Below are 12,351 nucleotides of genomic sequence, written 5' to 3'. Positions count from 1 at the left end.
TGAGAACTGGTTGTGGGACGCACAGGTTCACCGGGTTCTTCCCTTCGTTATGCAGTCGCTGTGAGGCTCGGCACTGACTCGATGGCAGGGAGTTGTCCTGTTTGAGCTGATTTTTGAGTGCATTCAAAATGTTTGCAGTAAAAAGACAAGGAGTAAACGATAACACGAACACCTCGCCGCCTGAAAGAAGGTCGTAACACGATCACACGGCAGACTCCCTTTTTCTCTACTGTTTTCATTGCCGCACTTTCCGTCACACAGGCTACTTTCGAAAGGAAAGCAGAACCTCTGGCCAAGACGATGAGTCTGCAGCTCAAGGAATCCTAAAATGCTGCGGGGGAGGGAGAGTGGGCTAGCTGAAAAATGTAGAAAAGTCAGCTTCCTCATAAGAGAGCACGAACCTCCAGGTTAAGAGGATGCCCTCCCGGTGCATGCCTGTCTACAAACCACTCTTTCTCCTTTGCTTTCCAGGGGCCGTTTCTCCATCGTGAAGAAGTGCATTCACAAAGCTACCCGCAAGGATGTTGCTGTGAAATTTGTGAGCAAGAAAATGAAGAAGAAGGAGCAGGCCGCCCATGAGGCCGCCCTCCTGCAGCACCTGCAGCACCCGCAGTACATCACTCTGCACGACACCTACGAGTCCCCCACATCCTACATCCTGATTTTGGAACTGTGAGTGCAGGCGCCATGTCTCTAAGGAGGTCCCCAGGCATTGGGGCATCTCTTGTCCGCCATGATTGGCCAGCATGTTGGCAACATGGTAGACAGTGTGTCCTCGCTCATACAGCTCTGTCTGCAGCCTGCACGGCCCCCTGGTTTGATAGAAATGCTGTTTCCTTTCGCTGGATAAGAAACAAGATTAAGGAAGGTAGAATAAGGAGCTCCTTATAGCCAGGAAGTGAAGCTGCAAATGGAACCCGTATCTCTCTCACTCCAATTTCCTCGTTATTTATTTGTTTCTATGGTGGACTCCTGGGCTGTGTAGAAAGTTAGGAAAGGGTGCTGATGGCAGGCTCCTGACAGAGGTGGAGTGGAAATGGGAGCGAGCGGTTGATACGTCAACCACTGCCATAGCATCAGGAATCTACCATCCCAACGTCTCCGTTTTGCGCGGAGCCACACCTCCAAACACCCCCCTCACTGCAGATGTTCGAGCCAGCCGGATGGCACTGTTGATCCAGTAGGGCAACGAGGTCTTATTCTCTATCTACTGCCCAGGCTAAGACCAGAGAGCAGACTGTATGGTTTAGGGACATCTTCGGGAGGCTCAAGGCAAGAATTCGTTCAGAAGTCCTGGACCCTGGCAGAAAGGTTATTACAAGAGTGGGAAAGAGACCCATAGTGGTTATGAGAAGGGCTGCTGACCACAAGGTCAGCAGTTTGAAACCAACAGCCACCCCTTGGGGGAAAGACGGGGCTTTCTGCTCCCGTAAAGAGTTACTGGCTTGGAAACCCACAGGGGCAGTTCTGTAAAGTTATATGAAGTCACCATGAGTCATAATTGGCTCGATTGGCAGTGAGTTTAATTCAGGTTTTTGTTTTTTTAGTTTGGGGGTTGGGCTTGGGTTTAAATAGGCCCCTCTCCTAGAGAGAAGGTATGTCCACCCAAGACCAGTGCTCTGTGTGGCTCCGCAGGGACCCATCCTTGTCATAGAAAAAGACCTCCGCAGATGTCTTTTAAGTGGCATTATAGCCGGACTGTCGTGGGTTTGTTCATCTAGACATGTGTTGAGGTGCTTCAAGGAAGCCCCAACTTAGCATAAATTCATTTCTAGTGAAAACAGAAAGTCAAGACGCAAATAGCTTTGGGTACTTTTTTCAAGTAGATTGAAGAAGACACAGGCGACCAGACCAACCCTGTTGCCATCTGTAGTCCTTTGGTGAAGCAGTTTGCCCCGCGGGGTGGGGGCCAGTACATTGTCACCTTGCATTTCACACACAAAAGACCGGCAAACAGCCGCTCAGATCCTGGCCTGGTGGTTGGGAGCATCCTAACTCCAGGCAAACACCATGTTGGGTACAAGAGACCACGTTAGGTCATGCCTGAGCGTGCAGGGATGGCCATGAAGCGCAGCTCCCCTGCCCACTCTGAGAGAAGGGGGTGATTCCACCAGGCGGCAACAGGGCGACAGGAAGAAGCTGTTCTGGGCATGAAGGATCTGGGCTTGTCCCCCTGTGACTTGGGCAGCAGAAGTAGTTCTTCTCTGGGTCTTCACCGGTGATGTCTGAAGAGTTAGCCCCACTTCCCAAGGATGCTGTCAGCATGACGTAAGATGAAGACCACGTGAAATGAGTTTAGCAAGCATCGACTGAGCACCCACTTGTGTGTGCCACCCGCTGTGTAGACCCGAGGTAGGGTGAGGGCGGCAAAGAGGAAAAGATGTAGTTGTCAGTCTAGTGAGGAAACGAATAGACGAATGGATACTTTGAAGATAGACACACCTCGGGAAGGTTTGCTGGGAGAACTGGGACAGGCACCTGGCTTGGTCTTGGTCCTGGTCCAGGGGGGATTTGTGGAGGACTCTGTGCCAGAGCTAAATCTTGTGCCGTCTTGGTTACGCTGTGGCTGTGGGTGGCCTTCTGGAGGGCTGGCCTTGAGTTTCTGGGTGATTGAGATTCTGATTGTCCTGTAGAGTCTGGATTTCTGCATTATCCCAAAGGTCCCCGGGTGAACTTGGTGGTTGAGACTTTCTGGTCTAGGAGCAGTGCTACTGTTACATTGCTCCTGTAAGCCTTCTGAGAGGTTCCGGAGGATGGATCCCATAAGGTCAGGCCTGCTCTACCTTTACGTCCCCTATTCGACCCCTGGTGACATCATGAGTTGCTAACTGCAAGGTCAGCAGTTCGAAACCATCAGCCTGCCTGGGTAGGCTTTCAACTACCCTAAAGCGTTACAATCTCAGAAACCCTCGGGGTAGTTCTATGCTGTCCCATAGTACCACTGAGTCAGAATTGGCTTGATGGCAGTGAGTTTGGTGTTTCGTTTGACTCTACCTCCAGGTGGTCTGAGGGAAGCAAAGATCCGCCTTCATGGAGCCCAGCCTTTGCTCCTGTCACGGAAAGTAGCAGAAGAGTCCGAGAGGAAGGAATGTGCTGGAAAAGAGAGCGAAAACCTGGCCAGGGTCGTCTCTGTTTTCCCTGGACATTTCCTGGGAAGATGCCTCCGACTACCCAGTGTGGCCTGTGGCTTAGATGTTGGGCTGCTAGTTCTCAGGCTGATGGTTCAAACCCACCAGCAGCTCTTTGGGAGAAAGACGAGGCTACCATCCCCTGTGAAGTCTGGCATTCTTGGAAACCTTAAGGGGCAGTCCTTTCCTGTCTCCTGAGATAAAACTGATTCCACGGTCGTGGGTTTGGTTTGGTTTTACACATTACCAGATAACTGCCGGGCATTTTCTCTGTCCCCGAGGTAAACTAGCTATCATTCCTTGAGGACCTGCTCATGCTACACATTATTCGCATATGCTTGGGGTCGCACTCTGTCCGCAGAGTGCAGTAGGTATGATGGTGAGGATGATCCCACTTGAAAGATGAAGAGACAAAATGCAGAGCTTGTCCGCCACCTCCCAAAGCCCCCCAGCTGGTGGTAAGTGGCAGAGCCAGGCCTGAAACCCGAGTCTGGCTGGCCTTTGGTGCCATGTCCTCAGTCACAACGCTTAAGGTTGGAAAGTCGACCCAAAGGGAAAGGGTTCCATCAGGGCCAAGATGGCCAGGGACAAACTTGATCCACTTTCTGCTTCTCTCCAACTAAAACGTAACAAATAATAGCAGTGTGCAGAACATAGGTGAGGCTTCCCGTAGCCTCCCAGTTCCGGTTAGTTGTTTAGAACGTGGCTGATGGCCTTTTCCCATTGAGTTTGTGATGCAGCCTCTTTAAGGGATGGCGGCCCTTTCCCCTGCCAACAAATGGAATGTGTTTTACACGAGATACGTGGATTTCTCCCATGAGGCACAACACATGATTTTTTTTTCTCTTTTGCTGTTGTCCTGAACATTACATTCATTTGGATCTAACCAAAAAAAAAAAAAACGCGCTGTGATGTTGCATTTATCTCCACCTTTCATAGGGAGCCAGAGCACCTTTGAGTTCTAACAGGTCCGTGTGTGTGTATGCATGTGTGTGTGTGTGTGTGTGTGTGTGTGTGTGTGATTCTCCCGTGGTTTTCCAAACATATTTCCTTTGCCTTCCTACTTCCAGGATGGACGATGGCCGCCTCCTGGACTACCTTATGAATCATGATGAGCTGATGGAGGAGAAGGTCGCCTTCTACATCCGGGACATCATGGAGGCGCTGCAGTACCTACACAGCTGCAGGGTTGCCCATTTGGACATAAAGGTCAGAGGGCGTGGGTGCCCTTGCAGGGGAGCATCTGAGTCCAGCGTACCGGGCATTGCCCTGGAGGGAAGGAAATGCAGTCTTCCCACTTGCTTAGATGCAAATATGTAGAAACGTTCCTCAGAAGCTTGGTTGCCATGGACTTTGAGTTGTTCTTGAATGAATGCGAACACCATCAGAGTAAAAATCTCCCCTGGGTGGAAGAAGGGAGGGACGCTTTTGCACGTGTGATCTGACGTTACAGACGAGTCTGACTCGGGGAGGCCCGTGATCCTGGGGGTCCGCATCACTGCAGGAGAACAACAGGTGTCTGTCTCATGGCACTCAGAGAGAAGCCCGCGTTCTCCCAAACAAATCATTTATTCTTTCCTTGACTTGATCCCCAAGCAACGGGTAGATAAGAAGCCTTGATTTTCACTGTCAAACACCCAGACCGGGAGTGTGGGGCCCCTGGACGTCTCCTGTGCATTCTGCGGTGGGAGTTTCCAACATGGTATTATCCTATGTCACAGAGACCTCCTGCATACCCGCGGTTCCCGCTCAGACAGCGTAGAGAGCGTCTCCCAATAGCAGACGCATGCGCAGTGTGATAAATCCATGCAGGTTTGGGGATTTCTAATAATGAACATTACATTCATTTGGGTCTAACAAAAAAACCCCATTCTAATCAGAGCGACGCCAGAGGACAGAGTAGAACTGTCCCCTGTGGGTTTCCAAGGCCGTCACTCTTTCCAGGTGTGGAAAGCTAAGCCTTTCTCCCAGGGAGTGCCTGGTGGTTTCAGTGTGCTGACCAGCACGCACCGGCCACACCCGCAGGTCTCCTTCATGATGCAGAGACATTTGGAATATAGGAAGTCAGCTTCAAGCGTTTTGGGTGTCCCTGGGAACACAGTCGTTTAGGTACCAGAGCACAGGTGCAGGTTTTATCGAAAAGTAGCCGAAACCAGGCTTGACCTCGGGCCTGCCCCGCTGCTAAGTCCCAAGAGCGAGCTGACCTTGCCTTCTCTTCCCTTGCCCTCTTGGGTCTCCACAGCCGGAAAACCTGCTCATTGACCTCCGCATCCCAGTGCCGCGAGTGAAGCTCATTGACTTGGAAGATGCCGTCCAGATCTCCGGTCACTTCCACATCCACCACCTCCTGGGGAACCCCGAGTTTGCTGCCCCCGAAGTCATCCAAGGCATCCCCGTGTCCCTGGGCACGGACATCTGGAGCATCGGGGTGCTGACCTATGTCATGCTGAGCGGGGTCTCGCCCTTCCTGGATGAGAGCAAAGAGGAGACGTGCATCAACGTGTGCAGGGTGGACTTCAGCTTCCCGCACGAGTACTTCTGCGGCGTGAGCAACGCGGCCAGGGACTTCATCAACGTGATCTTGCAGGAAGATTTCCGCCGGCGGCCCACGGCGGCCACCTGCCTGCAGCATCCCTGGCTGCAGCCGCACAACGGCAGCTACTCCAAAGTCCCCCTGGACACCTCCCGCCTGGCGGGCTTCCTGGAGCGCCGCAGGCACCAGAACGACGTGCGTCCCGTGCCCAACGTCAAGGGCTACATCGTCAACCGGGTGAACCAAGGCACGTAGCCGTCGGGCCGGCCCGGAGGGTCCGCAGACACGTGTGGTGGGAGCCAAAGAGACGGCAGGTGTCTGTAAATAGTTCTCCGTCGGTGTGTCTCCGCGGGCAGCCCTCCGCATGGGAGATGCACCCCTAACCCTTTCCACTGGCAATGCAGGGTCACGGAGCAGCAGTGGAAATCGCCTGAACCCCGGGGGGCTTTCCAGAAGAGGGCGTGAAGAAAGAAAGCTGCAGAGTGGCAGAATTGATCAAGGGGGTGGGGGATTGGGGCGGGTGGAGGGTGTCGAAGAGAGCAAGAGACTTCCATGAGCTATTACAAACTAATTCACCCTGAATTCCAAACTGGGACAAGCCCTAAGCCAATGAGAGTGACTTCAGAAGGATTTCCACCTTGGCTGCCCTTTTAAGCCCCAAGCCTGATATCGCAGAGATGTCATGTGTGTCAGCTGTTGCCGGTGGATGCCTGAGCTAGCCTTTCCTAACAGGATGCATCTACGCGTGCCCGTGTGATAGATCCCACTCAGGTTTCAGAGTTTTATAATATAGAAAGAGATGAAGCCCATCCTACATGCCTGGCGTGCTCTGGGGAAGACGGCAGTCTATGTTCTGAGGCCAGACAGTACAGAGTTTTGACTAAGCACAATTCCACAGCACGTTTTTTAGAGCATTTTATAAATCTTGTACAGAAATCTTTGACCCAAACCTGTGCAGTAGGAGGAAGCAACGACCCTCTTTTGCGATCCTTGAACAAGATTTCTCCTCGCTGTCACAGGTGATTGATTCACAGAGGCTCTGCCAACGAAAAGTTAACCCCCAATTCACTGCAGCTCAGTCCGTCCGCCCGCGGGAAAGCCTGCGGGAAGTCAGTCGGAACACAGTCAGCATTGTCCGGGAATCCGACACGTGGAAACCTTTCCTGCAGTTCTGATGAACAAAACACTAAGGCTTTCTGATTTTTTCCCCCTACAACTGTAGAATACTGTCCTCAGAAAGTTGGTGTGCTTTATTTCTAACTCCGTCTCGAAGCTAAGGGTGCTTACCAAAAAGGAGGCAGCCATACAGGCCTTTGATAAAGGCCTGGTCCCAAGTCCTTTCTGAAGTCAGGGAGCAAAACCTGGCACAGCACCCTACCGGAACACCGAAGCCCAGCTGAGACTGCCGCGCCCACCACCACACAGCGCTGGGATCGCACGGGACGAAAAGGCTGAATTATACTTTGAGACCAATGCTGCTCTCGACTGTCTACTCCGAACACAAGATTATTCTTCACTGCCCTCGTTTTCCTCGGGGTAGGGGGGGGGGGGAGAAAGAAAAACGGGCACTTTATGGCATTTGGTTTTGTTGTTTTGTGTGTGTGCTTGTTGGTTTGGAGTGGGAGGGCAGTTTTGTGTTTGAGTTTGCATCCGATCCCCCCCTTGGTTTTCTAGATGTTTTGAAAGTTGGCATGATGCAGAAAGTATCTTCAAATAGCACTCAAGTGTTGGTCCAAATCGGGCTTCGTGGCATTGCTGCTCGCCCACAGCAGGGCCGAGGACGTCTTCTCCTGCACAGGGTGCGAGCGGAGAGTCTGTGAAGCGGGGACCAGAACGACCCATCTGCCGACATGGGAAGGGAAAGGCGGACAGAAGCCTGACTTTACTAGAGAAAAGGCCCCCCCCCCCAGGGAAATGCAGATTCAGAACCACCCTTCCTGCCCCGTGGACTTGAACGTTGCCATCTTCATCCACCCTCCGCCCCGCCTCATCCAAGATTCTATATTGATAAATGAGTAGGACATTCAAGCAATAAGAGTAGCTAGCACTTAGTATTCGGGGATTAACCAAAAATGTGGAAACCGACTCAGACTGTACTTGTTTCCTAGTGTTTGAATGGCCCTGAGCTACCAGGTCTAACTCTTTCAAAGCTCTCTCCGCTAATCCTCCATGTTCTTCATTCGAACCTGTATGTATGTACAAATACGTTTACATATGACATGTAAACATGTTTACTAAAAGCCTTTAGTGAACATGTGTTCATTGTGGTATGTAGCATATAAGAAAGACACTTGGTCCAGAGGGCTTGTCATGGCTGGATTGTAGATGATGAGAAATCCAAATATCCACCCGTGGCTTGGCGAGGTCTGTCTGTCCACTGTGGATGACTGAAGAGCCCCCTGCTGAGCCCTTTCGAGTTTCAAAGACCATGTAGGTGGCCAGCTGCGATTCCGCTCGAGTGTCAGGGCTAGGGCCACGGCTCTAGCGGGAATGCGTTGTTAAAAGAGCGCAGTCGGCGAACGTTCCAGCCGGAACGTCCACATCCAAGTTGAGCTGTGAGCTTCCCTGAGCTCCCTCCCCGAGAACACTCACTGGGAAATGTGAGGCAATGCGAACGAAAGGAGAGGTGGGCCAAAGAAATAACAAAGGAATAGGATTTTGTTCACTGAAGCCAAAATGGAATCCTTAGAATAAACTTCATAGAGGCCCCGAGAGAAGGGGGATATATTTTCTATGGTTTGATTAACTCAAGAGAAGTAGTAAGCAGGCTTCTTGTTTGCAAAGCTTCTGGCCGTTCTCAAAAGCAATACGACCATTGGTCTTGGTTCAAGACGCCTCCTTAGCAAGTTCAAAGTACCCTCGGTTGGGGGTGAATAGCATCCATTTAGGCTGCCCTTGTGGGCAGTTGTCCCCAGGGCAGAAGGATCTGCAAGATTCTCTCTCACTTGCCCTGAACAGAGAGATGTCCCTTACCTGGTGGCTGAGAGTTGGAGAGAGGAGAAACTATTCCATTTCTGATTAGACCGTTCTTGAAGTCATGCCTTACTTAACCAGGAATGAGAGCATATTTCAAGTCTTAATGGGGGGGGGGAGGGTTAATGTTGATTAAAGTCACAAGTTCCTCGCATGGCTTATATTCATTGCATATGGTCGTTTTATTTCATTCCATTTTGGGTAAGGATGGGATATATACAGAAGGCAAAGATCCGAGACAACCCATATAAGAAAAAAGTATAACAATTTATTGTATCTTTTACATACGTCTCCCCCTACCCCACCCACCCCTGTACACAAATACTCCAAATTAAGTAGATTTATATTGACTCAGAGCTGAACAGAAGATTGAAAAAAAATTAGTAATATTGGAGGTGTCTTTCAGGTCTCACAGCCATAAACTATCTGTCTCCATGGGAGCAGGGGAAGGAGAGGGGAAGCCGGCTTCATTGCTTTGTGGCTCACAGCCTTTATAAACAGTAGTGCCTTTCAGAGAGGAGGATGGGAGATAAAGGAGTTCATTGTATTTAGAGTGAGTGAGATTTCAACCTTCCTTTTTTTCTTTTTTTAAAATGTGTTTGACAGGAAATCTTTGACTATAGGCTGAGGCCAGGAGTGTGAGTTTGACCTCAGCTATTCCAGATTCATCCTTTCTTACAGAAAGTCAGTCTTGGTTTTTTCTGCCCCAAATGTCTCCATTGGTAAAATGGGCGTTAGGGAGGGAAAGAGGGAAGGCATTAATCTCTTAGGAATGCTGAGAAAATACCACAGTTGAATGCCTATACTGTTTTTTAAGTGCTACACACTGCCAGTGCTATGGATTTTATGATTGATAGTAACTTTGAACATTCCAGGTTTTCAATATTCATATTAGATACTATGTGAAAACTCCTAAGATTTAAAATCTGTATATGGCTTTTCATTAGAGGTACGAGGTATTCTTGGTCTACATGTGATTGGGCCTTATTTCGATCCTTTAAAAAGTACTCTACAGAACAGGATTAGGAGAGCTGAGTCTGACCGGCATGACTGTTCCCCCCAGCAGCCCTGACAGCAGCCAGGGGAACGAAGAGGCCCTCCAAAGCACCCAGCACGCCCTCCTCAGGCTTTACGCCCCCGAAAAGTGGGCAGAGTAGAACCCAAACAGCAGAATTGAATTTCCTCACTTTGAGGGCAGGCACGAAAGTACGATATCTCCTGAGACCACAGGCCCTTCTGAGCCTCACAACCAGACAGGACGAGAGGCGGGTGAATTGAACTGTTGATACTGGGAGAAAAGAGAACCTTGACTCTTTCTTTCTTCCCAACACTCAGGCCTTTCCGGAGTACATGGCTGCTTTCCCACAGTCGGGGTAATAGCGTGCCGCCCTACGTTCCTTCCTTTGTTCTGGACTATTTGGAAGAGCAAGGAAATTCAGGAGCAAATAGGTTATGAACAGAAGAGGGGTCATTTCTGTGTACGAACTAAAACTCTGTCCCACACATTTACAGTCGAGCCAAGTACACACTCACCTCGTCCTTATTCAGGGGGCCAATGGAGAGGCGTATGGGACTTGTTCCCGTCTTGGGGGGCGGGTGTCGGTGTGGGAGGCTCTCTACAGAGGCTAAGCTAGGAAGGAAAACATGGTGCAAGCTTTCTGTGCTGCAATATAAATGTTCCTGATCATTTAAAATCTAGGGATCGATGAATTATTAAACCCTGGGAGAGTAGGGTACGATAGAGTCCATACACGCTTCACCACCACAAAAGGGAGGCGCCGATGTTATTTTCTGAAAATGCGGTGGCTCTCTGTTCTTTCGTGACTTCTGAAGGGTTAAAGAGGGGGAGTCTGTGTCTGGCACGGGGCACTGTTAACAGGTGATGCTACTCCTGAAAAGAAATTTACAGAAATATCCTATGGCCATAAAACTCAAAACTCACTGCCACAGAGTCTATGCTGACGGACAGGGACTCCACGGGACAGGGTAGAACTGTCCCTGTGGGCTTCCAAAACTAACTCTTTACAGGAGTAGATAGCCCTGTCTTCCTCCATCAGAATGGCTGGTGGTATTGAACTGCCGACCTTGCAGATCGTAGCCTGATGCGTAACCACTATGCCACCAGGACTCCTATCCTATGGCCATACTTCCTATGAAAAGCATCTCTTCTTCATTTTTAATTTATATCAGAGTTAGAGGCGAGGGTTACACAATCACTGGATACAATACAACTTTCCATCACCGAGGGATATTTACAGAAAACCTGAAATCCATGCTCATGGGCTACTGTATGTTCCTATCTGCCTGTTGGCTGGAAGGTTCTAAAATGTGGTCATACTTATTCTGATGATGAACTTTGTCCTTTGGCTTTGGTTGGATAAGTGGTCTTTGGGACAGCAAGCATAGCTGAGAAGAGAGAATGACCGAAAGCTGCAAAGCCCAACTCCTGAGGCTTCATAGACCCAAGCTAATCTGCCAACAGCAAACAGAACAGGTAACACAGGAATTCTGTCACTGCCTGGCTCGTATCACGAAGTAAGTCCATTCTGAAGCACTATGGGGACTAGTAGCGTTTGACCTCAGAGACTCTCGTTATGAGCTTGAAGTCCACAAAACCAACCTGTTCTCTTACTAACGGAAGCCATAATCTGTCATCTCTGTGATTTTTTTGGACCCTGGTGCTTTTACTTTGTTTCTGCCAAATGCCGACCTACTCTACGGGGAAAGGGGGTGAAAAGAGCGGGACAAACACGAAGACTGTGAATAAACTCGACTACTCTTCACAATGAGATCCCAGTCAGAGAACAAAGTGCAAACGGTTGGAAAACATGGATATGTGTACATCGGTACATGTACATAGTGTATAATATGTATGTATATGTTATTGCTCATATGCAGAAATCTATCCATTTGCAGACAGCTGAGATGGGTCACTTTTTTTCAGTGGGAAAACCATGTAGAGCCATTCAAAACCACCGGGGTTGATTTGAGTTGGGAAAAATTCTACTTCCTTGGGAACTTATGTGCTGTGTTCTGAAGTCCACAAAGCCAAGTTTACAGAGCCTGAAACATCAGAATGGAACTCTATTCGTTTATTCGATTTAACAGGAGCCAGAAGTATCATTATATTTGAGTTATTAAGAATGGGTTTGCAGCAGCACCTGCTGATTTTGAGTGATCCCAATGTCTCCTAAGAGTTTATGGGTGAGCTCTTCTGGCCATACTGATAAAAGGCCTGATCCAGTAAGTGGACAGGTTTCCCCATAGGGACCACTACACATATACATATCAACACATGCATCCATCAGGCTTGTTAACAATCTTAAAACCACTCCACAGTATTGATAACTAGCTCTCTATTTTCAAGGTGCAGAGTTCCACAGCCTTAATTATTTCAGTGTCTTGCTGGTCTGCCTTAAGTGTATCCTCTGGGGTTTTTGGTTGTTCTAGCCTTTTTTTTCCTGTGGTCGTTCATTTTGTATCCACACAGTCATTTTGTAAAGGTGGGCTGTAAATATTTTATTTGTAAGTCAAAATCACTCATGTGTAATGCGGTGAAGTGGCAACCTGCTGTCCTGTTACTACTACAGTAAATGTTCTAAGTTATGGAAGAAGCTTCAAAGTGTACATCTCATGTTATGCATTCCTATAAATATACTACACTAAAGATATTCTTTCCAGCTGTCATTGTTTATTGTCTACTTTTCCTAATTAAAA

At 49.2% G+C, this 12,351-nt stretch overlaps 1 protein-coding gene across 1 annotated transcript in view; it reads left to right on the top strand.

Annotated features, from left to right (window-relative positions):
* The window catches only part of KALRN (kalirin RhoGEF kinase), a 727,411-nt gene extending 721,495 nt beyond the window's left edge, over positions 1-5,916 (top strand). The window contains exons 58-60 of the mRNA XM_075556312.1: positions 472-672; positions 4,199-4,337; positions 5,371-5,916. Coding sequence (XP_075412427.1) covers positions 472-672; positions 4,199-4,337; positions 5,371-5,916 — 886 coding nt within the window. The remainder of the gene's footprint in view (positions 1-471; positions 673-4,198; positions 4,338-5,370) is intronic.
* The last annotated feature ends 6,435 nt before the right edge of the window (positions 5,917-12,351 follow it).

This window comes from Tenrec ecaudatus, chromosome 8, assembly GCF_050624435.1.
Source record: "Tenrec ecaudatus isolate mTenEca1 chromosome 8, mTenEca1.hap1, whole genome shotgun sequence".
NCBI lineage: Eukaryota > Metazoa > Chordata > Mammalia > Afrosoricida > Tenrecidae > Tenrec > Tenrec ecaudatus.
This window is presented reverse-complemented; position numbering and strand designations above follow the sequence as displayed.